Below are 26764 nucleotides of genomic sequence, written 5' to 3' on the forward strand. Positions count from 1 at the left end.
ATGGATCAATATCCGTATCCACTGTTTTTTGAAGCCACTGACTTTACAGACAGAGAGAAGGAGAAAGTGAGGAGATACTTTCAGAAAAGGCGAGAGTCCGGGGGTGGCGACTGTGGAAATCTTGAAAAACTCGGAGGAAACGTTTATAAAATATGTTTTAAGGAAAAAGAAGGTAGGACAGTCGGTTATTTGTAAAATGTATTCCTATATTTGTGTTTCAGTGACTCTGTTTATGCTCGTTTTAGATCAAGACAGAGTTTTGCAGAGGAAGTTTCACACCATCACTCTTCCTAGTGGACAAGTGCGGCTGACCGTGAGCCGGACAAGTTCACCACAGACCTCTGACCAGCCAATGCCAAGCCAATCACTGGTACAGTTTACTGCTCTTTCAAACATGACTTTTGGTTACAGTAAAAACTCAGCGTCAGAGCCGGATAATGTTGCCGAATCAGTTTAAGAGTAGCGAGTTAACCTTTTTTTTTATCTAACTGTCTGATGTTTGGCACTATTTACACCCCCACAGAGGAGAGTACTCGTTTTTTCACAGGTACACCACACTTATTCTAGGATGGATTATTTTCTCATCAATAATCGGTTGACTCCATGGGTCCAATCCTGTGAATACCAGGCCATAGTAACATCAGACCATACCCCTGTTGTGTTATCAATGAGTTTTCCAGACGTCCTTCAATCCAGACGACACTGGTGTTTTAATTTAACTCTCCTGGCAGATGTAAATTCCCTGGAATTCATGAATATATATATATATATATATATATATATATATATATATATATATATATATAAATGCATGGAGCTGCAGACTAAATTTGATCTTGATCTCTCAACCTGCCTGGAAGCCCCTTAACTGGCTGGCTAGCATCTTACCCGATTTGTCACTATGAATATAAAACAAACTCTTATTCTTCAGCTGCTGACATTTGATTGAGTGTGTTGAGAGTAGAGATGGACCGATCTGATATTATGTATCGGTATCAGTCCAATACTGACTTAAATTACTGGATCGGAGAAACAAAAAATGTAATCCATCCATTAAATATCAAAAAGCACCTCACAAAACTTGCAACATGGCATAACTCGGCTCATAACCATAGCACGTCGGAGCAGTATGTGAAGGAAATTGCCGTCCCGGGTTTCCTCCGTGGCGTGAGCGATAAGCAGAGTTTTGTCCTTTCCTTATAAGATTCCTAATTATTTAAAGTAACACTCAGGTATGCCGTTCAGCTGGGTTAGTTACGATATCGGGAGCAGTTAGGAGAACAAAGTGATACAGAAACTGTTCAGATTGCTTTCCCAGAATCAACTCAAAGGTTTATTTGATACACAGCAGTTTATATAGAGAAAAAAAGGTTCGTGTGTCAGCTTTCCCAGTTCAAACCGGTACAGACTAAATAAGGAAACGTCTTCCTGCCTTCTGAGCAAAGTATCCCTTGTGTAGTTTATCAGTTCAGCTATAATTTATGATCATCCCAGCAAAATACACTCCTAGACATAAAATACAGAGTTCTTTCATTAGTGAATTCTGAAACAAACCACCTAGCCTTTAACGAGCCTTTTTCTAAGAGATAAGGAAGGGAGGATGGGAGTAAGGAAGTGGTCTCATCTCTGTGGTGTTTTCGACCTTGGGGTACCAGCTTGTGAGTCTTACACATTAATTCTTGGGTCACAGAGAAAGAGAAAAACAACTAGTATATAGGCCTTATTGAGTAACAGTTTTCCTGTATAAAACAATATCCTGTAAATGCTTACCGTGGTATCAAAATATCATAACAGTTCTCCCCTTTTATCATGAAATGATAACATAGTATAAAGACAGAATGTAATAACATAATATAAAGATAAATCATAAATGTGAAACAAATCATAAATGTGAAACAAATCATAAATGTAACTAGTCCTTCGAGTGAGCTTAATATCAAAATCTTAAAAACAAGAAAAGAAAAACAAGAAAACGTCATTCTCTTCTTGGACAATCGAGTAATTTACAATCTAATGCTCAATACATACATCAGGATCATCACCGATGACATCTGACACATAATCTGGGTCAATTTGTGCCAATTGCAAATACATTGAAGTAGCTGTACTAGTAGCTATACGGGTTATCATTGAACGTACACAGGGTACCACACAACAGACAATAATCATCAGAAACAAAATAATACATGCTACAATGGTTACAAAAGCTACAATTAGTTCCTTCCATTTTCCAAACGTGTCCTGCAGCCACTTGTCTAGCCACTGACCGTGACCTGCATTGGCTCTTAGTTCTATCTGCAATGCTTCAAGTTTATTCATAGCCTGTGTGAATGAACCGTTAGGGGCGGTATTATTGGGAATGAAAGTACAACAAACATCTCCGAACATCGCACAAACACCTCCTTTCTCAGCTAACAGCATGTCTAAGGCCATCCTATTTTGCATGGTCATTAAAGAGGTAGCAGACATCTGTTCTCCTAGGGCCTTAAGGGCCGTATTGGTCAAATTAGTAAGTCTTTGCTGATTGTAATAAACATAATTGATCCAGGCTACATTTTTGTTTACCTGTATATGCGGTATTAGTGAGGCAAACCCTGCAGATATTTCCCCTTGTGCCTTTAATTCCCTTGGTATCCCGCGTGGAACCCCTATAGCATCTATGTAAACGTTATGTGAGTAAGTGGAGCGTTTTGTACGTCTGCTGGATACAGGCAGATCTGAGGTTTGTTGTATTAGTAGTTCTTGAGCTAAAGTTACTAGACCGCAGGTACCGGTCCAATTAACAGGTAAAGCCACTCTAAGGGTATTATTGCACATCCAATAAGCATGTGGGATTGGTCTGGTCAGGCGCGAAGCTGTAAAGCCTTTTAATATGCCTCCCCAGTACGAGTCGTTTAGTGTGTTGGGCGAATGCAGGATTGTGGAGTTATCTGAATGCGTACTTATATATGCATATAGATAAAAAAACATATGTCTATGTTGTGTCCTGTCAACACTCGCTGCTAGCCATGTTTCATTACAGCGTGCTCCTGGAGAGTCAGAAAAAAATGTATAGTTTTGCGCGTCATAATTTATGTTTTCAAGTTTTGGTCGGTGTATGCATGTCATCAAGATATTTGGGTGATGGCGCACCTGTTTTGGGGGCGAAAGAGGTTCAGTGCGGTCTTCGGGGCGATTCATTGGGTTACAGGGGTGGGTAGAGTCGTTAATCATGCTAACATCCTTACTAGAGACTTGTCCTGTGTATATGAGTAGACAATCTAAAGGACTTAGTTCCACTCGCACCGCTTCAATCAGGGTTACTGTTAAGGGCCCCTTTTCATCATTTTTGAATAGCATCTTTGTCAGGGGAAAACCTGAGATTGGGTATCCCACTATAACCTGTTCTGGATTACCCTTTGAACAGACATAACAATTGCTGTTTCCTAAATCACGAGCAGCTGTTCTAGCATTTTCATACCAGGAGTTGACTCCTACTCTAGAGGGTGCATAAAATGGTTTATTAGTGGCGTCTATGTTGCCATTTACTGATTTTAGGGAACGTGAAGAGTGCATTAAGTAGGTGTCTCGCAAAATAGAGCATGAGGTATCGTCAGCAAAATATGACCTGCAGAAATGTGAACATGGTTGCAGTTTACAATACAACATAGCAAAGAAAAATCCTAAGGTTAATGCGATAAGTATGATAAATAACCTAAATATATAAGAAAAACAGTTCTTCAGTCGTCTTCTGGCCTGGTCCCAGGTTCGAGAGACATTGAATAAGGGCCGCATGATGACAATGGGCATTTCATTTTCTCCATTATCAGGATGGAGTGAGTCTAGCTTTATCAGGTTAGACATCATGTGGTACTTTTGGCTTTCTATTCCTGCTGGATGTTCGAGTACCTTGCTGTGGCTCTTTCAGACGTTGTGTGTTAATCAGTGATTGCGTGTGTACACTGGATCCGGGCGCTGGCTCGCCTGAGATGTCATCTACCCGTGTGTGTTTATTTGCTCTAGTTCCGGGCGCTGGCTCGCCGGAGATGTCGTCTGCTTGATCCGACGCCTGAGATGTTCCGATTGGGCTGGTCTTAACCCTGCTGGCATGAATCCACTGAGGTTGTCCGTCCGTAAGGATGCTGGTTCTCGTCACTGCCAGTACAGTCTGGGGGCTGGAAAACGCGGCCTCCCCGAGTGTTCTTGGTTTTAGTGACTTCACTAGTACCGCGTCCCCTGGTCTCCACTTGTGGGTTGGATCTGTGGAGGGGAGAGGCTGGGAGAGACAAACTTTCTGATAGTTATTATTCAGTGTTTCTACCAGATTGTGGACATAGTCGGACAATGCAGTGTCTATGTCCCCTTCCAATAGCGGTGCCCCTCTGGAGGCTGACCATGGTGTTGGAAATGGTCTTCCCATGATTATTTCAAATGGAGATAATTTGGTTGCTGCGGATGGAGTCATTCTAATCTCACAGAGGATTTGAGGAAGTAGTTTGATCCAGGTCATTCCTGTTTCTATCATTGCTTTAGTCAGGCGATTTTTTATGGTCCTATTCATTCTTTCTACAACTCCTGAACTCTGAGGATGGTATGGCACATGATATTTCCAGTCTATTCCTAGAGTTTTAGTACATTTTTGAATTACTTCTGATGTAAATGAAGGTCCTCTATCACTGTTAATTTGGTGAGGTATTCCGAATCTGGGTATTATTTCATTGCACAACTTTTGACAGACTACTTCTGCAGTTTCTTTTGAGGTTGGATAAGCTTCTACCCATTTACTAAATTGATCCACTATTACCAGTAAGTACTTGATGCTTCCTTGTGCTGGCATGTGTGTGAAATCAATTTGTAATGTATGAAATGGAAAATCTGGTTGTGGTAAATGCTGATGTTCTGCTTTTGGTCTTCCTACATTAGTTCGTGCACATGTTAGACAGGTTGCTAATATGCTTTTTACTGCATGCAATGTTTTCTCAATTACAAATCTTGATTTTATTGCCCCTATTACCCCTCTTTGTCCGACATGACTCACACCGTGAAAATGTCGGACAAGGACTGGCAGCAGGGAAGATGGGAGGGCAATCAAACCCTCAAGGTTTTTATATAGGCCATCTCTGTCATCTAAGGTACAGCCATTATTCTCCCAATAAGTGTAATCACATGCAGATGCTTGCTCTTGTATGAATTTTAAATCAACATTTGTTTCTAAATAGTCTGGGAGTGTAACAAGTGGCAGCTGTAGGGGCACAGATAATACTTCCTGTGGAGGTGGGAGCTGTGATGCAGCTGCAGCTTTGGCTGTCACGTCTGCTAGAGCATTACCTGTTGCTTCGTCTGTGTCAGCTGTACTGTGTCCTTTCGTTTTTACAACTGCAACGGCCGATGGCAGCTGTATAGCCTGCAAAAGTCTCTGCACAAGATCAGAATTAGCAATCGGTTTTCCATCAGCAGATCTAAATCCTCTTTGTCTCCACAATGTGCCAAAGTCATGTACGACGCCAAACGCATAGCGGCTGTCTGTGTAAATTGTCACACGCTTATCCAAATGGAGCTCACAGGCGCGTATTAAAGCCATGAGCTCTGCTTTTTGTGCTGAGTGAAATGGTAATGAGTGAGCCTCCAGTATGATGTCAGGCAATGTCACCACTGAATAGCCACAAAGAAATGAGTTGTCATTCGGCCTTGAACAGGACCCGTCCACATAAACCGTGGCTGAGTCTGGGATAGGTGTTTGTTCTAAATCTGGACGTGGTGCTGTGGATTCCTGTATACGTGTCATGCAGTCATGAACATCAAGCCTGTCTGAGCCATCCTGTCGGTCAGAAGAACACAGCATATGGATCAATAAATGTGCTGGCGAATTGGGTGTGCTGCTCGCTTTTATGGTGAGGTTTGCTGTGGAGGTCAGTGTAGCTTCATAACCTGAGCGACGTTGTGCAGTCATGTGTTGTGTAGTTATGTTTGCTAGAATGGTCGTGACCTGGTGATTGGTGTGTAGAATAGTGTCATGTGAGAGTGTAAGCTTCTCGCAGTCCCTTATCATGATAGAGCAAGCTGCTACTGCTCTCAGGCAGGCCGGCATCCCCTGAACTACTGCTGGCAATACCTTTGAATAGAAGGCTACTGGGCGGTAGCCACTGCCATGCTCTTGGGCCAGTACTCCTGTGCAGGTCGTGCCGTTCTCTGTAACGTACAGATGGAAAGGTAAGTGGTAGTCAGGCAGACCCAAACAAGGGGCGGAGGTCAGCGCTCCCTTCAATGCATTGAAAGAGGCAGTCATTTCTGTGGACCACAGTATTCGAGGAGGCTTGTCTTTTTTGCAGCATTCACGCAGAATGTGGTCATGAAAAGAACAGTCTGGTATCCACTGTCTGCAATAGTTCACCATGCCTAAGAAGGACAGCATTTCCTTCTGTGTAGTAGGCCGAGGGACGGAGGTCACAGCTTTGACCCTGTCTGCAGTCATGGAACGTTTTCCGTGAGACAGTGTAAATCCCAAATATTGAACAGAAGTCTGACAGTACTGCATTTTCTTTGCAGATGCTTTGTGGCCAGTCTTTTGGAGGTGCTGGAGAAGCATGTGTGTAGCAGTTTGACACAATTCCTCACTCGGAGCACAGAGGAGGAGATCGTCCACATACTGGATCAGAGTACAGCCCTCAGGAGGAGTAAAGCTGTCCAGGGTAGCACGGACCACCATTGAGAAAGCAGCAGGGCTGTCTATCATGCCTTGAGGCAGACGAGTCCAAGTGTACTGCTTATTTCTATGTGTAAATGCAAATAACGGCTGTGTATCTTCATGCACAGGCACTGAGAAAAAGGCAGAGCATAAATCCACCACGGTAAAATGTGTGGCTGTGGATGGAATACATGTCAATATGCTGGGGACATCTGGGACCAGAGGTGGCAAAGGGATAATGACTGCATTAATTTGTCTTAAGTCTTGTGTAAAACGCCATACGCCAGGTTTGTTAGGCTTTGGCACAGGATTGACAGGAGTATTATATGGAGATACTGTAGGCTTTATCACTCCTGTAGTCAATAAATCTCCTATGATGACATCTAGGGCTGAGGCTTTTTCGGCAGAAATGGGATATTGCTTGACATATACTGGCTTGTTGTTTTTTAGCTGTGCGTGATAAGGTATACAGTCAATAAATCCTACATCATTCTCACCTTTAGACCACAATGTCATATTCTGGTATTCAGCTGGCAACGTAACTGCAGAAATAGTACAGTGGATAGGATAGGTTAGATCTATGTGACGACATGGTGTAGTTATGTCATAACCTATGTCTGAGTTATGTGACAAAACCACTGTTTGGCCTTCACTTGTGTGAGCAGTTATCATGTTGTTGAACAGTGTGAGAGAAACAAAAGTGTGGCTCCCAGATATGGGATTACCTGGCAGTGGTTTTTGAACACGTCTTTGGCACAGTGTGTGTCGTGGAATACCAGACAAAAAGGTGTTGAGTTCATTCTCTGCTGAGCCGTCCAGCTGACACAGAGGCTGTTCCTTCTCCATGGTACATAAGGCAGAGAAAACATAGCTGTTATCAGTATCAGCAAACATTTCACCCTTTGTGTTAAATGAAATACACAAATTCATTTTTGCCATTAAATCTCTGCCTAATAAATTCACAGGCGAGTTTGGAATAATTACAAATGGATGATATGTGATTTCATCTGGTTTAGAGCCCCAACGTGTCTTTAGAGAATGAGTTTTAGGGCATTGCACTACAGTTCCATTAATTCCCATAGTGTTGATGCACACAGAGGACACAGGCCCATTATAGAATTTCCCAGACAGTGAACTTTTAGTGGCTCCACTATCCACTAAAAATGGGTATTTTTTACCATCTATTTCTACTTGTAGCATGGGCAAATGTTCTGTGTTAGGGGACAGCTGCAGATGCAGCATCGTGTGTAGTGCTTCACACTGCTGTCCCTCATCCTCACCTGGGCCTCCCTAGTAGCGACCCAGCCGGGGATTATCAGGTGATGGGAAAAGATCATGGTGAGAATTGTAACGCACCCTTTCCCATTCTGATTCATGCTCTGGGTGTCTGCGGTTACTGGAAAACTGAGCTAAATTTGCACCTCTAGCTTGTCTGCTTTGTGGGTTATAATGTGGGTTGTAAGGCTGCGGCCTAGATGTGGGGCCATTATTGCATGTTTCTTGTGGTTGCCAGTTACCTTGACTGGAAGAGCTCTGCTGACGCCTAGTGGCGGGAACTTGTACTGCGTTCTGTGGTTGAGGCGTGTGTGCCCTGTTGGTGGCTGCAAAGCGACACTCTCTGGACCAGTGTCCTACCCTTCCACAGTAAAAACAAACATCTCTATTCTTACCATTCCGTCCTCTGAAACTTCCTTGCTGTGCTGGAGCGGGTGATGCTGCATACATTAATTTCTCACTTTCCTCTGAGCCTTGAACATCAAAATTCAACATCATCTTAACACTGTTAGCTTTTGTGATAGTAGGAAAAAGGTCTGCACTGGCCTTCAGTTGTACAAGCTTTAAGAAAGCATCTTTACTCAATTCGTAGAGATTATCAGTAGCTGTCACTTTTAGCAACTGAGAGCACTCAGGGTGGATATTGTTCAAAAAGGTGGTGATGAAAATCTGATCATTACCATCCTCTGGCATGCATGCCTCATCAGTCCAACAGTGCATAAAGCGTTTTATGAATACTAGGATAGATTCATCAGGCTTCTGTTTACACATAGTTACTGCATTTAAGTCAATTTTGTCTCTGGACATTGTGAGCAGGAATTTCTTTAGATTCTTAAAGAAATCGGTGATTTTGTCATTATTTACCCACAAAAACTCTACAGTTGTGGATGCTTTATCATGCTTTGGGTCTAATTCACCTATCTCTCTTATGAGTTGTGACTCGGTTACTCCAGGAATGCATTGACACAATATGTACCTGTAATCCGGACCACCCAAATGGTGATATCTGGTACTTCTCTGTAGTGCAGAGACAAAGGCTGTAGGATTTTTAAGAGGATTGGGAAGCTCTTTAATAGTTGTCACTAATTCTGAGATTTTAGGGGGCTGAATACAACACTGATCTCCTATTATCATAAAGGGGTAAGCGTCATTGACGTCACTAGATTTTGGGTTTGTTTGTTTACTACCGCGAGTGTTGGCGTGAGGACCTTTGTCATTCCGGCTTTGTTTTTCCTTTTTTCCTTTTAGATAAGTCTTTATTAAAGTTCGGGTAACAGGTATTTCTTTAGCTACCTCTAAACCTCTAGCTACGATATCGTGGCGTTTCATGTGGGTGTCTATTGTGGACACTGCCTGATGCAAAAGTTTTTCTTCATAGACGTCTAAATTGTTTTTCATAAGTTCCTCACATTCTTCTTTCAAAAGTTTTTCTCTCTTTCTATGTTCTGCTAATTCTTCCTCGCGGCGTATATATTGTTTTTCCTGATCTTGTTCAATTAGGTGTCTAAGATCCGTTGCATGTGATTCAGATTTTTCGTCGCTTTCTTTTGAGCTGGTTGGATCAGAATGCTGACATTGTTTGCGTGCAGCTGCTGCAGCAACTATTAATTCGGTCTCATCTTCGTAAGGCGGCGGGGCTGTGGGCTGAATGGCTGAGCATGCAAGACTAGCTTTTCCCGCGGTAGATTTATTTTCTATGCTGGAGCCTGCACTAGTTTTATTTGATGTAAAAGTATCTACACCTGGTTCCGGTCCCTTTTTCCATAGCGGTAACATTTGATGCATCACGTCGCGGCATTCTATCATATATTTTCTACAGGACTTTTTAAGCAGACTACTTTTCTTATCACAAATGATATTCAACATTTCTACGGACCTGTTTTCTGGCGATAATCGTTCGGGATAAGGCTCCGGAAATAAATTAGAATGCATTGAACTTATAGTCCGTAAGTTGTAAACAAAGTCAGTCACATAAGCACTTCCGCATGTTCTGGATACGTAATCATGGAAGTCTTCGCCGATTCGTGGACGTGGGTTACACGTAACTGGAAATGGGAGTCGTACTGAGCTGTTGTTTGAGACTTTAAATTTAATTTTTTTTGGTTTTACAGGTAATTTTGATTTTTTATCGGACTTGTCTGTGGTTTTTGAATTATTCTGACCCATGTTCAGTGATTTCCAGAGGGGTTTACACGCTTGAAGGATTTATGTTAGTATTTTCGCTGCGGCACAGCTGAGGTTACTTTAAATTTATTGCTAGCAATTTTTTGTTTGTGTGAGCAACTCTCACTTAGCGAGCAACTTCTCGCTTAACGAGCAACTTCTCGTAAAACAACAGGCAACTTCCTGTGTCTTTCTGCTTTTAATTTGCTGCTTTTAACCCTTGTATGGTAATCGGGTCTGTGAGACCCGTTTTCAGTTTTCTTTCGTTTTTTTTTTTTTTTTTTTAACAAAATTAAATTTAATTATTTACTAGCTTTCTGTGAGTGAGCAACTTCTCACTTTTTAACGTACGTTTCAAGATAACAGGCAACTTCCTGTGTCACTCTTTGGTGAGCAACTTCTCACTTAACGAGAAGTATTTAAGACAACAGGCAACTTCCTGTGTCACTTTTTCTGAGTGAGCAACTTCTCACTTTTTAACGTACGTTTAATTAAACAATTAATTATTATTATTATTATTTTTTTTTAAACAAAATTAAAATATTCAAGACAACAGGCAACTTCCTGTGTCCACCAACACCACACCAGGGTTAATTTACTTTATTCGGGGACTGAGGAAGTCGTCAGTGTATCTCTCTGGATCACTAAGTGAAACTTTGTCAGCATATCCCGTTTCTTTATGGATCGATCACTGAGAGAGGCATAATACGGTCTTTATATAAATATGAAAGACGTGTATTTACCTTCTGTCAGCCATCCCACTTCTGACACCAAAATTGAAGGAAATTGCCGTCCCGGGTTTCCTCCGTGGCGTGAGCGATAAGCAGAGTTTTGTCCTTTCCTTATAAGATTCCTAATTATTTAAAGTAACACTCAGGTATGCCGTTCAGCTGGGTTAGTTACGATATCGGGAGCAGTTAGGAGAACAAAGTGATACAGAAACTGTTCAGATTGCTTTCCCAGAATCAACTCAAAGGTTTATTTGATACACAGCAGTTTATATAGAGAAAAAAAGGTTCGTGTGTCAGCTTTCCCAGTTCAAACCGGTACAGACTAAATAAGGAAACGTCTTCCTGCCTTCTGAGCAAAGTATCCCTTGTGTAGTTTATCAGTTCAGCTATAATTTATGATCATCCCAGCAAAATACACTCCTAGACATAAAATACAGAGTTCTTTCATTAGTGAATTCTGAAACAAACCACCTAGCCTTTAACGAGCCTTTTTCTAAGAGATAAGGAAGGGAGGATGGGAGTAAGGAAGTGGTCTCATCTCTGTGGTGTTTTCGACCTTGGGGTACCAGCTTGTGAGTCTTACACATTAATTCTTGGGTCACAGAGAAAGAGAAAAACAACTAGTATATAGGCCTTATTGAGTAACAGTTTTCCTGTATAAAACAATATCCTGTAAATGCTTACCGTGGTATCAAAATATCATAACAGTATGCATCACGTGATAGAGGGGCTGTGTGCCAGACCCGTCTGCGGTCTGGTTGAGCAGTCGGAGCCTCGCTACCAAACCGGCATTTCATCTCCGAGAAAGTTATCCCAGAGAGAAGTAAAGCAAGTGTGTAAGTCCATCTAAATGTTTGTAAAGCATTCCCACGGTAAGCTTGACTGATATATGGAGCGACTGCCTCTTCTCTCTCCCTCCCTCTCCTGCTGCTACTTCAGCGTGAAACTGATTAGTGATCAGCTGATCGGCTTTTCTGTCGCGAGTCTGTCTCTCTTGTTTGTTTGTCGCCCAATTCGCGCCAGAAAGAGAAAACCAGCAGCTGAATAACAGCAGCACGTTTAAGCTTGATAAGCAGTTGTTAGAATTTTTTTTTTTTTATATAAAAAAAGATCCTGGTGTACAAAGTAATTACTTTGTACACCAGGATCTACTAGCTGACGGCTGGTAACTGTGCAGGGGCGGATCTAGCAAAGTTTAGCCAGGGGGGCCGATAGGGCATGAACAGGGAAAGGGGGCACAAAGACATACTTTTCTTTCTTGTTCTCATTTAAAATGTCTAGCTTTTAATAAATAATTATCTGAATCTTACACCCAAATTTTAATCTGATGTAAAAAGTATAGAAGTCCATTATTGTATATAGTTGTTAAGTCTAATATACCCTAGTAAGCTATAGTACTTTTTCCTTTGGGAAGATACCATCTGTGCAGTCTGCACTTCTGTTGAAGAAAGATGTTGAATCTATTTAATTATTCTTGAAAAATAATTGATTTCTGTGCATTTTTTTTCACACTGCATCAAATTAAAGTTGATTACGTCGATTAAGCATCATTAGGTGGGGGGTGGTTCCCTATTTTATATATTTTTTTGCTGGGAGTTTGCAACCCTATTAGTTAGGTTGCTTACTCTTTAAAATACCAGAATAAGAAGGATTGAGTAGGTTTAAGTTTATTAGATTGATCAGTATTGCTGAACTATGAAATATTTTGGGTGCAGTGTATTTTTTGCATACAGGTATAACAGAATAGCTTTAGTGTTTTTTTTCAGGTTTGAACTTATACAAAATGCAGCAAGATATTAAAAAACAGTTTTATTTATTAAAAAACACACTATATTGGCGTCATGGTCCGGAGTCTGTGACTCCGTGTTTATGTTTTAGTTTATTATTATTCTGTGGTTTTGTTTATTCTGGGTTTCTGTACTCTCCTTTTTTCACGTTTCATGTTCCTATGCCATTTTCCAGTGCCTTCTCCCCACATCTCTGGTTCATGTCTCAAGGTTTCATGTTTGTTTTTGCTTAGCTTTTCCCAGTGTAGGTTACTCTTAAGTTTTGGTTTTCGTCCACCTCGTTCCTGTTTGTTTCACCCTTTTGTTAATAAAGCTCGCTCACGACTTAAGCAGTCTGCATCTTGGGTCCGTTAATAATTCACACACGGCTTGCCCCGGCAACCCGTGACAATCGGATTCATATCGGTATCGGCCGATATCCAAATTTATGATATCGGTATCGGATATAAAAAAGTGGTATCGTGCCATCTCTACTCATAAGCAGAGAGTGCTTGCTAGCACTGTCCTTAGACAGTAAATGTGACAAAACTATTCAGGAAAAAACGCAGCGTATATATTGTTTATCATGACTCTGGTTTTACTGGCCTATCAACACAATTTAAAAACCAGTATATATCACCTTGTTGCTTTGTCATCTTGAAGTGGTCATGTGACTGGCTTACCACGACTACTTTATTCTTCCTCAGTCAAACAGCAGCACTCATGTGATTGCCCCTTAGCTCCAGGTGTTGTGCCAAAAAGTGATTGTCTGCTGAACACATCTTCGACCGCCTGTTTGTGGAAAAATAGTAACGCACTGCACCGCACTTTTCTGTTAGTAATGGTAACGGCATTGTAACGATAGAAATAGTAACTAGTTTACTCGTTACTGAAAAAATGTAACGGTGTTAGTAACGTTATTCCTATCACTGGAAATAACGTAGACGATCCAGTAACGAACACAAGAGAACACACACTGTAAATGCACAGAGGGGAACGAGGAAACTACACACATAAGGGAGGCACAATTGACTGTAATTGACAAGACGAGACAAGCAAGTAACCAATGCCATGTATGTTACTCCACCTCCATACAATCAAAGATAGTGTTTTTTTTTAAAACATAGGTCATAAAAAGCCAGATGGTAACACTCTCACTGGACATTTTATTAGGTACACTTTGATAGTACCAAGTAAGACTTCAGTGCTGTTTCTTTTAAATCTTTGTTGTTAATTTTGGATTGTAATGTTGTGATGTTATTTGAGTTACTGTTTCCTTCCTATCAGCTTGAAGGAGTCTGGCCAGTAAACAAAATTTTAAATTCTTTGTGGAATCCATGGACACTGCTAGCAAACAGATTAAAAAAAAAAAAAAAACCTCAACATCATGTTTTAACTGATTCACAAACCATTGTATTCTGCTTTCATTTACATTGTACACAATATCGAAACTGTTTTAGAAACTCGACTGTAGCATATTTCTGTTCTAACACAGTGTCATAGTCAGACATAACAACAACAAAAAAAACATATACAGAGAAATATTAATTTTATGTGTTTTTATTTACATAACAGAAAGGACTCTATGAATCAGTACAACTGAAAACTGCTGTGAAATCAACTTTTTTTTAATGTACGTTGATTAGAGTTTTTGAATGAAGGTTATGATTCGTTTTTGATTTACTACCCAGGCCTATGTGGTACACTCCAATTGTTCATGATAAGTAGTCTATCTTATAGCATTAATTGACAGATTTGTTTGATTTCTTCTCTTCTTTCAGAGCTCTACAAACCCAAACATAAATGGTCTTGAGAAGACTTTCAGAATAGATGTTTTCCTGCTGTTTTTCCTGAGAGACAACTGTAAAGCATACACATTTTTCGAAAAACAACTGTCGTCAATCGGCTGCACAGTGGAGCTAAATTTCGATGAAGAGGAGGTTTTGGTTAGAGGGGAGGTTGACAAGGGTCCAGGAGGAGGATTTGGTGGTTCTGCAGAGAAATGGGAGTATCAGGTGAATCAGGTCTTCGTCCAGCTAACTGAGAGCTACAACTGCTATCATGTGCTTGAGCCAAAACAGGTGAAAATAGTACTGCAGGACTCGGCCTTTAAGACAGATGATATCAAAGTTTACACAGAGAGTGGCTATGCTGTGGTTGTAGGAGAGGTTGATGGCATGAAGGAGAAGATTGCAATTCTGGAAAAAAGCCTACCCACCAAAAAGGAAGTGCCAATTGTGGAGAAGAACTTCAAGCTCATAGAAGAAGACTTCAATCGAGAAATGCGTGCTAATTGTCCAGAGGTTGCAATCATCAGAGGTAGTGCCATGATCACTTTGGAGGGCCCTGACAAAGAGGTGCAGTCAGGAGCTGCAAAACTGGTTGAACTGATTAAGAACATAAAGGAGAAGAGCGTTAAGTTCCCTACAGCTCTGCTAACCTTCATGAAGACCAGTGATGCCATCCCAAAATACCAAACTCGCTTCCAGCAGAGCCTCAGAAACCCTGTTTTCTTTGAGGTGGGTGCAGATCTGGTTCTGTCCAGTTTGTCCTCTGATGCTCTGAATGAGGCCGAGGCAGCAGTAATGAGAGACTTTAAAGTGACCACTGTACAGCTGCAGGGTGCAATAGATCTCAACAGGTTGAAAGAAATTCTGACAAAAGCCAAAAACGAGGCCAACAGTAGAGAGTTCAGAGTGGACATCAGCTACATGCCAGGCGCCAGGGGAACCTCAACAACCAACGTCCAACTGGTGGGCTACAGTGAAAATGTGGCCAAGCTCAATGAAGTTCTTCATGACTTCCAGTTGAATCAAGTTTCAACTCAAGAAACCATCAATCTGCTTCATCATGACACTGTCTACTGTTTTAATAAAATCCTAGACTTGATTGGCATGAAGCAGACCAAGGTGACCTTACAAGCCTCACATTTTCCAAATCCTTGTGTGTTTGTGTCTGGTCCTCGATGTCATGTTCAGGAGGCCAAGGAGGCCCTAACATCAACTCTAGACAGTGTTGTAGTAGACACTTTGACTCTAGATGGACCAGGGGCTCAGCAGTACTTCCAGGAAGAGGGTAAAGTGACTAAAGAGCTGATAGAGGGTTCCTGTCACGTCATTATCCGAGAGAAGCAAACTGCAGCCACCCCAAACGTGCAAAGACCACGAAACATCAGCAGACTCAGCGACACACCTAGATCTCTCAGCTACAGCAGCAGCATGTACAGCACAGTTGGAAACTCTGCAATCAACAGAACAAACCTGAAGATCAAACTCAGCAGTTTAGAAAATGAACAGGTTTGATTATTTCCATTCAATTCTATTTCCCATAGTCTCAAAATAAAATATCAACATTCATGTTATTCAATATTATTTCTGCAGGTGGATGTTCTGGTGGTCCCCATGCTCAACAAGCAGCTGACTTCTACAAATATTGGCAAAAGTTTGTTGGCCAAAGCTGGGAATATATTAAAGTTAAAGTTTGATTCAGTCTTAGCCAGTTGTGCCCTCGCCCCTGGTGATGTTCAGCTGGTTGATGCACCTCCATCTCTGGGCTGCTCCAAGATTTTCTTCATTGAGTGCTTGCCTTGGGACGGAGTAAGAGGAAAGAGTGTTCAGGTAAAATTAAGGACTTTTATTAACACTTCTAGAGATGGATAAGAGCTTATTCATATTTAGTTTACCTTCAGAAAACCAATGAAATGCATCAATGAATTTCCTTTGGGAATAGTAAAGTTTTATGAAATTAAATAAATATCATTGCTGTGTATAGTTGAAAGGTTGGAATAACTTGATGTTATATACCACAAACTCCAAGCCAGGACTTATGCAAACAAATTTAAGTTTTTTGTGGAGCCTCAAGGTTTTCCTTGTGTGCTCAGTTGCAGTGTACAATCCAAGAGTTAAGTTTGAAAACATAGTTAAAAATATGTAACTTTTGATTTGCAGGCTCTTGGTAACGGTCTGCAGAAGTGTCTGGAGCTTTGTGTACGGCAGAATTTTGGTTCAGTGGCCATTCCAATCATTGGGCCAGGAATTGTTTTAAACTACCCGCTGAGAGAAGCTATTCAAGTGTTGACTGACATCATTCACCAGTTTGGATTATCTGCATCTTCTGGATCTCTTACAAACATCCACATTGTCATTAAACCTGGTTACCCTGATTCTGAGGAGGTAACCCTTACTTGATGGCCTGTATCTGATATGTAACATGCAGGCATCAATTCTTTATCGTGTTATTCTGTGTTTTTATCTACAGTGCTACCACAATGTCTACAGACAGCTCAGCTTAAATATGAACCAGGGAGGCCAAGGTAAACTAGCACTACTCAGACTGTCTTTAGTATGTGACATTAATGCATAGTGAGCAGATAAAAAGCATTCAGCCTGTGCCATATTTTACCATCTTCATTAGTACCCTCAGTTATCAGATTAAATATCAAACAATAGCTAATGTGTGGTGTTCTTCCTCTAAGCAATCTTCAGGTCCCTCACCAGTGACTTGGATGACATAACCATGACAGTGGAAAGTGGGGTTAAACTACATGTTGTGTTTGGTGACATAACCAATGAAACTACAGATGTTGTAGTGAACACAACAGACTTCCAAAATTTTATCCTTGGTAAGTGAAACTGAGGATGCACACAAGTACAGTGGGGCAAAAAAGTATTTAGTCAGCCACCGATTGTGCAAGTTCCCCCACTTAAAATGATGACAGAGGTCAGTAATTTGCACCAGAGGTACACTTCAACTGTGAGAGACAGAATGTGAAAAAAAAAAAAATCCATGAATCCACATGGTAGGATTTGTAAAGAATTTATTGGTAAATCAGGGTGGAAAATAAATATTTGGTCAATAACAAAAATACAACTCAGTACTTTGTAACATAACCTTTGTTGGCAATAACAGAGGTCAAACGTTTACTATAGGTCTTTACCAGGTTTGCACACACAGTAGCTGGTATTTTGGCCCATTCCTCCATGCAGATCTTCTCGAGAGCAGTGATGTCTTGGGGCTGTCGCCGAGCAACACGGACTTTCAACTCCCGCCACAGATTTTCTATGGGGTTGAGGTCTGGAGACTGGCTAGGCCACTCCAGGACTTTCAAATGCTTCTTACGGAGCCACTCCTTTGTTGCCCGGGCGGTGTGTTTTGGATCATTGTCATGTTGGAAGACCCAGCCTCGTTTCATTTTCAAAGTTCTCACTGATGGAAGGAGGTGTTGGCTCAAAATCTCACGATACATGGCCCCATTCATTCTGTCCTTAACACGGATCAGTCGTCCTGTCCCCTTGGCAGAAAAACAGCCCCATAGCATGATGTTTCCACCCCCATGCTTCACAGTAGGTATGGTGTTCTTGGGATGCAACTCAGTATTCTTCTTCCTCCAAACACGACGAGTTGAGTTTATACCAAAAAGTTCTACTTTGGTTTCATCTGACCACATGACATTCTCCCAATCCTCTGCTGTATCATCCATGTGCTCTCTGGCAAACTTCAGACGGGCCTGGACATGCACTGGCTTCAGCAGCGGAACACGTCTGGCACTGCGGGATTTGATTCCCTGCCGTTTTAGTGTGTTACTGATGGTGACCTTTGTTACTTTGGTCCCAGCTCTCTGCAGGTCATTCACCAGGTCCCCCCGTGTGGTTCTGGGATCTTTGCTCACCGTTCTCATGATCATTTTGACCCCACGGGATGAGATCTTGCGTGGAGCCCCAGATCGAGGGAGATTATCAGTGGTCTTGTATGTCTTCCATTTTCTGATGATTGCTCCCACAGTTGATTTTTTCACACCAAGCTGCTTGCCTATTGTAGATTCACTCTTCCCAGTCTGGTGCAGGTCTACAATACTTTTCCTGGTGTCCTTCGAAAGCTCTTTGGTCTTGGCCATGGCGGAGTTTGGAGTCTGACTGTTTGAGGCTGTGGACAGGTGTCTTTTATACAGATGATGAGTTCAAACAGGTGCCATTCATACAGGTAACGAGTGGGGGACAGAAAAGCTTCTTACAGAAGACGTTACAGGTCTGTGAGAGCCAGAGATTTTCTATGTTTGAGGTGACCAAATACTTATTTTCCACCCTGATTTACGAATAAATTCTTTACAAATCCTACCATGTGAATTCATGGATTTTTTTTTCACATTCTGTCTCTCACAGTTGAAGTGTACCTCTGGTGCAAATTACTGACCTCTGTCATCATTTTAAGTGGGGGAACTTGCACAATCGGTGGCTGACTAAATACTTTTTTGCCCCACTGTACATAGCATAGTGAGCAGGAGGATCATGTTGTAACTGTGACATTATTTTTTTTAGCCACAATGGTGGCATAGCTCTCTACGAATTTCAAAGGTAAACACATGTTCATGAATGTTTGCTCAGAAATGGGGATGTCTTTTTAAACATGATCTTTGAACATATTACGGGCGATCGTGGCTCAAGAGTTGGGAGTTTGCCTTGTAATCAGAAGGTTGCTGGTTCGAGCCCTGGCTCCGACAGTCTCGATCATCGTGTCCTTGGGCAAGACACTTGACCCGTTGCCTACTGGTGGTGGTCCGGTGGCGCCAGTGTCCGGCAGCCTCGCCTCTGTCAGTGCGCCCCAGGGTGGCTGTGGGCTACAATGTAGCTTGTCATCACCAATGTGTGTGTGGATTGGTGGATGACTGGATGTGTAAAGCACTTTGGGGTCCTTAGGGACTAGTAAAGCGCTATATAAATACAGGCCATTTACTATTTTTACCATCCAAGTTTTCATCTAGTATTATCAGCAGGCCACTTATTTTAATATCAAATACTTACTTGTATTTTACATCTCGTACCTATCATGGTTGTAGTTTAATATTTTTGTGCAAGTGCTGACCAGGCAAATTCAGTCGGAACAGGTTTGGTGGATGACAAAATGCAAAGCAGAGATTTATGGGCATTGTTGTCCAATGATGACTTGCTAATTTTGGTCCTTAAGCCAGTCATTTCATCACATTTGGGCTGCCGATATCTTTTGTTGGTACTCGAACTGCTAGAGCTAACAGCTCCCACAGTTTCGTGCTTGCTGCAACATGTTTTGCAATTAGATGGTGCCGTAAAGTTGAAGTGCTTCATGGTACGCAAACTCCTTTTTGCACAGTTTGCATAAAACCATGCTTTTATCAAGGCTTCCGTCAGGTAGTCTTTTGAAATTAAATTTGCCTCCGCTCAGTCACAGCAAGTCACGTTATTCTGATTCTTTTTACCTCTGATGTGTGCATCAGTGTAATCTAGTGATGTTCGATTCGTGAACGAATCGTTCAATACTCGAGAATCACTTTACTGACTCGTAAATCATGATTCACAAGCCCAACTGACTCACTGACTCATCCCTGTTGCTGTTAGAAAACTAATTCCATTAGTAGAAATATATCTAGCTTATAATTAAAATTGTGGGGGGGAAAAACAACAGCCAGTTTCTTAACAAAAGCATTTCTGCTCTGAACTGAAAGAAAAAACCCTGAGTGGAAGCTCACATCAAGAAAATAGCTCCTCGGTTCACAGTAGCATCGCTCTACTAACATGCTAACACCCTCCCTTCCTGTGCTGAATCGTAAGCGTAAGCGAATCACTCACTCACTCACTCACCCCCTCCCTCCTGGCTCACAGCTTCTTCTTCTTCTTGGTTGGCAACCAATGTTAAGGCACATTACCGCCCCCTGGCTCACAGCTCAGAGGACATTTAGATGAGAAAATATATATTTGACACATTTATGGAAAATACTAATAAAATACAAATAAACAAAATAAATGTTTATTAAGCAGTTTTGATAGGAAATTGCTTAATTTTAGAAATGTTTTTGCTCTTTTTTGCTCTATAAAATAGTTGTTGTTTTTTTAGAATCATTCATCTTAGCAGTAGGATTTACATGAAAAGAGAAACAAATTAACTTTGAGTGAAAATGTACATTTTTTGCACTCTCTAGTCAACTGACTCAGTGAATCAAATGACTCAAAAATCCGATTCACTTTGGTGAGTGACTCATCAAAACTCGATTCAGTAAAAAGAATCAAATTTACCATCACTAGTGTAATCGGTATACCAGGGAAACGAGCATTGACAAAAGTTCCCCTTTGCTTGGAATGCAAAGTGTGATTAAAAGCGCTTTTTTTAACGCGTTAAATTTTTTTCTAATTAACTAATTGCAATCAATGCATTAAAATCCCACCCCTTGTAAAAATACATGTAGGGCAGTTAGCAGGTCCAGATTTAATTATTCAGTATTTTTTTTATTCTTTTTCTCTTCTTCTTCTACAGATGGGGTATGCAAAGATATCTTAACTGTAGCTGGACCAGAGGTGGAAGCTGAACTGAAAGCAGGTGAGAAATAGAGAAGTTGCTACTTATCTTCTCATCTTACTTATCTGCCTCTCACTCATGCTTATTTTGTCACTTTCTGTGCAGCATACGTGGAACGAGGAAAAATATTTGTGACCCAGTCTGGAAATTTCCCCTGTAAAGCTATTTTTCATGTATGTGGACAAAGGGATGAAGTCTACAACTTGGACTTCATCCAACTTGTGTGTAATGTCATTTTCTATTGTGAGTCGTATAAATACAGCTCAGTGGCAATTCCTGCTATCTTTGCTGGTACGTATTTTGTTTGGCATTCAAGTCTTGTTGTGCTACACACACAAACACACACACACACACACACCTAAATGCAAGTGGTGTTTCTGCAGGTGCTGGCGAGTTGGACACTACTATTGTGGCAGGTGCCATCCTTCGAGTGATCAAGTCTTCTACATCATCAATGAACAGCCTCACCGACATCCGCCTCGTCCTGATTAAGATTGATGTCTTCTTGGCTTTTAAAGAGGAAGCGATGCAGATGTATTCCCCAGCTGTCATCAACAGAGGTGACAGAAATATTCACAAAGTGCCATCTTGTGTGGTTATTTAGTGTAGTGATTTTTAAAATAAAAAGCAGATTAAATTATTATTTTACTGAAAATACTTGCTTATTTGTTTGATCCACCTTCCAGTGTCATTTCAAGAACAACAACAGCAACAACAGTCTGCTCCTAGTGTGAGTGCATACCTCAGCAGTCTCCAAATCAGCTCCACAAGTCAGCAGTCTGTCTTCACGTTCCTGGGTCTTTCCATATCCGACATTGACGATGCCATGGAAAAGCTGAGGCATCAATATCAGACGCAGTGCTCCAGTAACACCTTCTCAAAGGAGGAACTGGAACTCCTCAACCAGGATGACATGATGGAGCTGAAGGAGCTGGTGGAGGCTGAGGGTTTATTTGTGCAAACTGATCAGTCTGGCGCCCTAACAGTGAGCGGGCTAAAAGACGGGGTCACCCGGGTACTGCAGAAAATGAATCAGTGCCAGTACATGAACCTTGCTAGAGAGGTGAGAGTGAGGGAGGAGGAGGATGTTTACAATAAAGTGGTTTGGTGCATCCTGGCAAATCACGGTAACTGGGAAAGACTTCCCAAATCAGCTAATCACCAATTGGAAAAAAACGAATTAACAGAAGGAATAACAGATGCACAGGGACTTATATGGGAGGTTGATGTACAGGCAATGGTGGCCACACGACCACTGAGCAGACAGACGACAAAGCTGAAACGACTTGAGAATCTTCCAGGTGAGTAGATAGTTCTCAGAGATGTTACAAAAATGAGCCTGACTGATACTGGAGTTTGATGCTTGAGAGTAATATAAACTTCAATAAAAAAATGTTAAGGTTTTGAAAGAAATAATTCTACTAAAAAAGTATTAAAAAATGTACTTGTAAAAATAGTTGCAAAAGTCACTATGAGGAATGACAGTAACAGTAAACAGTTTTGAAACAGGAAATGTCAAAATTTCAATATCAGAAATATCAAAGTCTCTCCTTATCTGCTGATTTCAAATTGCATTGCAAAGCAGTGTTAGATTGGTGTCAGAAGGGCACCAATATAGCAAACAGTGTTAAGACTGATATGTGGCTGGACTGAACCAAATCCCAATTTTAAAACATCTATGCAATGTGTAAAAGTCAATGACAGCTTTATTGCTAAGCTCTTAAAAATACAAAGAAACAGAGGAGAAAAAAATACTTTTTCAACTTCTTAGAAAACACAAGGCACAGAGGAAAAGAGCTGAGAGAGAACACTACAAAGGGCAAGGGAAGATTGATGAGACAGAGGAAAGAACTGGACACGAAGCGCAAGAGACGAAATACCACCAAAGTAAAACAGGAAGTAAGAGATGACAGACTCACAACATGAAAGTGTGACAGAGAGACAGAAGATAAACATAGAGACACAGCTGAAGGAACAGAATGGGAATAGAAAAGGGCTTTAACAAACTTATCATCAGTTAAAGAAAGCAAGCACTAAAGTCACAGAAAACAGGAAATGCATTCCTATGCCAAACCAATAGTTACCTGAGTTAATAAGATATAACAAACATGTTGTCTTTTTCAGACTTTACTTTCCCTCTGTACTGGGACCCCATGGCTGCCAATGAGACTATGAAGGTGGTTTCTCTGGAGACTTCTTCTGCAGAGTATCACACAGTGAAGGAGGCTTTCAAACGAACTGTCCCCAAAACTGTGATGAAGGTGGGTGGCTTTTCCTGCACAAGTACAAGTACATATATACACAAGTACATGCATACAAGCTGAAAAAGTTGATTGTGTGGTTACAGTGCAAACTAGTGAGCATTACTGGCTGTAATGTGGTCTGCTTAACTGGTCAGCTATCATGATACATGTTAACATTCAGGGAAAGAAGCTAATTAAAATATTAACTGCACCAGACTTTATATCAACAGTGCATGTGGTCATTAATTACATATTTCGATAACATAAAGGGTGTAAAAAATAGATATTTTTTATTTTTAACTGACTTACTATAAATACTATTTATTTATTTTTATTTAAACATAAATAAATAGTGTTTAATTTCCTATTATTTTATCTAACCTGTAAAATGCATAAATATTAAAAAAATAATAAATGAATATTAAAAAAAAAAAATTGAAAACATTTTTCCCTAGGAACTATTTTTTCCTATGTAAAGAAATGATGTCTTGTAACCCATGGCAACTGCAACATCATCACATACCTGCTCTTCTTTTTGTGTCCACATGTAAGACATGAATTGATTTAATATATTTATTCAGTAAATGTATATAAAAAATCGAAATCATAAAAGAAAAACAGGAAATTAAAGGAAACAGAAATCAGTCACATTCTGTCAACAAATTAATTGCCACATTAAAAAAATAAATACATTATATTTTATTTTATCAATCAATTTATCTATCTATGTTGGATATTTGCAGTTTCCGGCCACCATATCTCTGTGGTCCATTGAACCGATGTCAATATATTTGCTCAGAAATGCTATGAAAAATTCAAACTCCCTACCTGAGAAATATCATGTTTCTAAAGTGTGTTTTTTATTTTAATTTTTAAGTTTCTAAAGTTTTCAGTTTTGCAGTAAGAAAGTCATTAATTATTCACTGCTGTAATCTAAACTTCTCATACCTGAAACACATGCCTCAGTTTATGGTTACCACCATAAAGACATGAACTAAGCCATCAGATGTAATTAATATCCACACTGCTTTGTTTGGCATCTCTTTGATCCTTTGGCTTCGGTCTCTCTTGTCAGATTGAACGTTTGCAGAACGTTCACCTGCGGCGCGCCTATGAAGCCCAGAAGAAGCACATTTCTGATAAGAACGCACACGAGGGAGGAGCAGCGGAGAAACCTCTGTACCACGGGACGACCCAGGAAAACTGCCACTCCATCATGACAACTGGATTCAACAGGAGTTTTGCTGGACAAAACGGTGATAATTGTTACTGAACAAGACAACATTTTTCTGTTGCTTCAAAACGAATCACTAGTGTTGACTTTGTCTTAGAAATTATTACCTCCTATACACCAAGGTTTTACATATACATGTAAGTCTTTACCGCTCTGATCACTCTGACATTGTGTCTATATTGGTCCACCATTCAGGGACGTGCAGAGAGGTTTAAAGGGGCGGGTGCTCAAAGTTAAAAAGGGGCACATTGAACCATGCTGAATAACAACAACACACATTCATCAAGAATCTAATATGGGAAGGGCAGGGCTGTGTTGATCTGAGACTGTAGACATTAAAAAGTCCACAGGAGAGATGGTAGCTGATTAAACAAGTGTCATGAGATAATAACAAAATGCAAAGATTGGTGACAGCGCTTGGAACCATAAGGCAACAAAAAACTGAGAAATAATTTAGGCTCTGCCTGTGAATCACTCTTTGCTTCTCTTCTTCCTTCCATCCCATCATTTCATATATCACTCTCCACTTGCTGTCTATCTGAGAACAAGGCACAACTTGCTATTGCAATAAACTATAATCTAATTATCCACACCTAACAACTCTTGCACTTAATCTATAATAAAATGATGACAGAAAAATGTTATAGCACTGCCTTTAGTAGCCTCACACAGCTCCTACTGTTTCCTCCTCATGTCCTTACCAGCCATGTCTGCACAATGTTATATCATGAGTAATATTTTTTTAAATCCAGCTAAATAAAACACACACATGCACACACACACAATGACATTTTAGACCTTCTTCAGAATACTGTATATACTGTGGGCATCATGGTGCTGATCCAGAATCCTTACATTGTTATTTATTACTAGAGCTACAATAATAAAGCAATGAGGAGGGGGAAGTAATAAATATGAAATAATGTATTTATGATGATTCCATTTGTTTCACTATCCACTCTGTGCAGGGCAAAGCTTATTACATTTTTAAACTGTAGAGATACAATCATTTTACTGCTGTAAAATCCTAATTTTGTCTTATTTAAAATATAAATCTAATATAATCTGCTTCTTAATGTATGTTCTTTAAAATACAGCGTGTGTTTTTTTAATATATTATAATTATAATAATTATTATGTGGACATGCATATTAGATCGTTTTTTAGTGAAATATAATCCCTCCAGAAAGGCAGGAAATGCCCAGAAACTTACTTTAAAACTAAATATGTTCCCTAAAACGGTGACAGAGCTACAGACCCATGACAGCCTTACACAGGTAGCCAGCAGCTATGACCAGCACTACTTGTGCAGTTAATAAAAGGACAGGTAATGTTTGTCGCGCTGTTGCACACACAGCACGCTCGTTTGTTTCAGTTCGTCAGTTGCAACAAGACAGCTTACCAACGTGTACGTAATAAGCTAATACTCCTGGGTGCTACACACTACAGTGTACGCTGTACACCTACTTACTGGGTTTTGTCGCATCAGTCTGTGTCTCTGAGTTAACTTGTGTTTCTCCTGCAGCTCCGGACCGCAAAAAATGCGCGTGCTCTTTGTGAGCTCGTTCCCGGCTCGTAACCCGCGCGTTCTGCCGTCGAGGGCGATCATTGGTTAAATGTGATCATGTGACTGATGCAAGCCAGATCCTTTTATTTAGCAAAACTATGATTAATAGTTAAATATTATTGTTGAGGGGCACAGACAGGACTCCGCACGCACACACACATAAAAATAAATAAATAAATAAATAAAAAAAATTTAAAAGTTGCCTCAACAAAAGGGCACTTTGGGCACTCATCAGGAAAGGGGCGGGTGCTCAAGCCCCTCTAGCCCCCCCCCCCTCTGCACGTCCCTGCCACCATTACATGGTGACAGATTGATCATTTGCAGACTGCTTCAAGTATTTTATGGTCTTGAATGTGGTTGTATTTAACCATCATTTATAGACACAAACAGGACTCTTAGGATATTAAATGCAAACTTACAATACTTACGTAATATATGTTGGAAGTCACCATGTTTTATCTATGATAACCTATTACTAATTTCCTTTTTTTTCTTCCGACATTCAGCAACTGTACACGGTCATGGGACCTACTTTGCTGTAAACGCCAGCTACTCAGCCCAGCCCACCTACTCCAAGCCAGCTGCTGATGGTTCTCGGTTAATGTTCGTCGCCCGAGTCCTCACAGGCGTCTTCACTCAGGGCCAAGCTACCATGAAGGTGCTTCCACTCCGAAACAGCCAGCAGCCTCACAACCGCTTCGATAGCGCAGTGGACAAAATTGATAACCCTGCCATGTATATTGTGTTCCATGACAACCAAGCATACCCCGACTACCTCATCACATTCAAAGGAGATTAA

General features: G+C 40.7%; 1 protein-coding gene across 1 annotated transcript; it reads left to right on the forward strand.

The window, feature by feature from the left end:
* Nucleotides 1-26764, forward strand: LOC146636283 (protein mono-ADP-ribosyltransferase PARP14-like). The gene is made up of 14 exons (XM_085349507.1): nucleotides 1-172; nucleotides 246-370; nucleotides 14381-15895; nucleotides 15980-16216; nucleotides 16547-16771; nucleotides 16857-16911; nucleotides 17074-17220; nucleotides 20880-20942; nucleotides 21027-21212; nucleotides 21305-21481; nucleotides 21608-22222; nucleotides 23046-23182; nucleotides 24240-24420; nucleotides 26472-26764. Exons 1-14 carry the CDS (start codon nucleotides 1-3, stop codon nucleotides 26762-26764), a joined length of 4128 nt encoding a protein of 1375 aa, XP_085205633.1.

The sequence above is a fragment of the Diplotaxodon limnothrissa genome, linkage group LG3, assembly GCF_057381915.1.
Source record: "Diplotaxodon limnothrissa isolate DT_005_m linkage group LG3, D_limnothrissa_male_GT1.1, whole genome shotgun sequence".
NCBI classification, from domain to species: Eukaryota; Metazoa; Chordata; class Actinopteri; order Cichliformes; family Cichlidae; genus Diplotaxodon; species Diplotaxodon limnothrissa.

Excerpts from the sequence above, each read along its gene's own strand:
- LOC146636283 (XM_085349507.1), top strand. The coding sequence starts at position 1 with ATGGATCAATATCCGTATCCACTGTTTTTTGAAGCCACTGACTTTACA. Across the intron at positions 16,772-16,856 it reads GTTACCCTGATTCTGAGGAG|TGCTACCACAATGTCTACAG; the intron begins GTAACCCTTACT and ends TTTTATCTACAG. Across the intron at positions 24,421-26,471 it reads GAGTTTTGCTGGACAAAACG|CAACTGTACACGGTCATGGG; the intron begins GTGATAATTGTT and ends TCCGACATTCAG.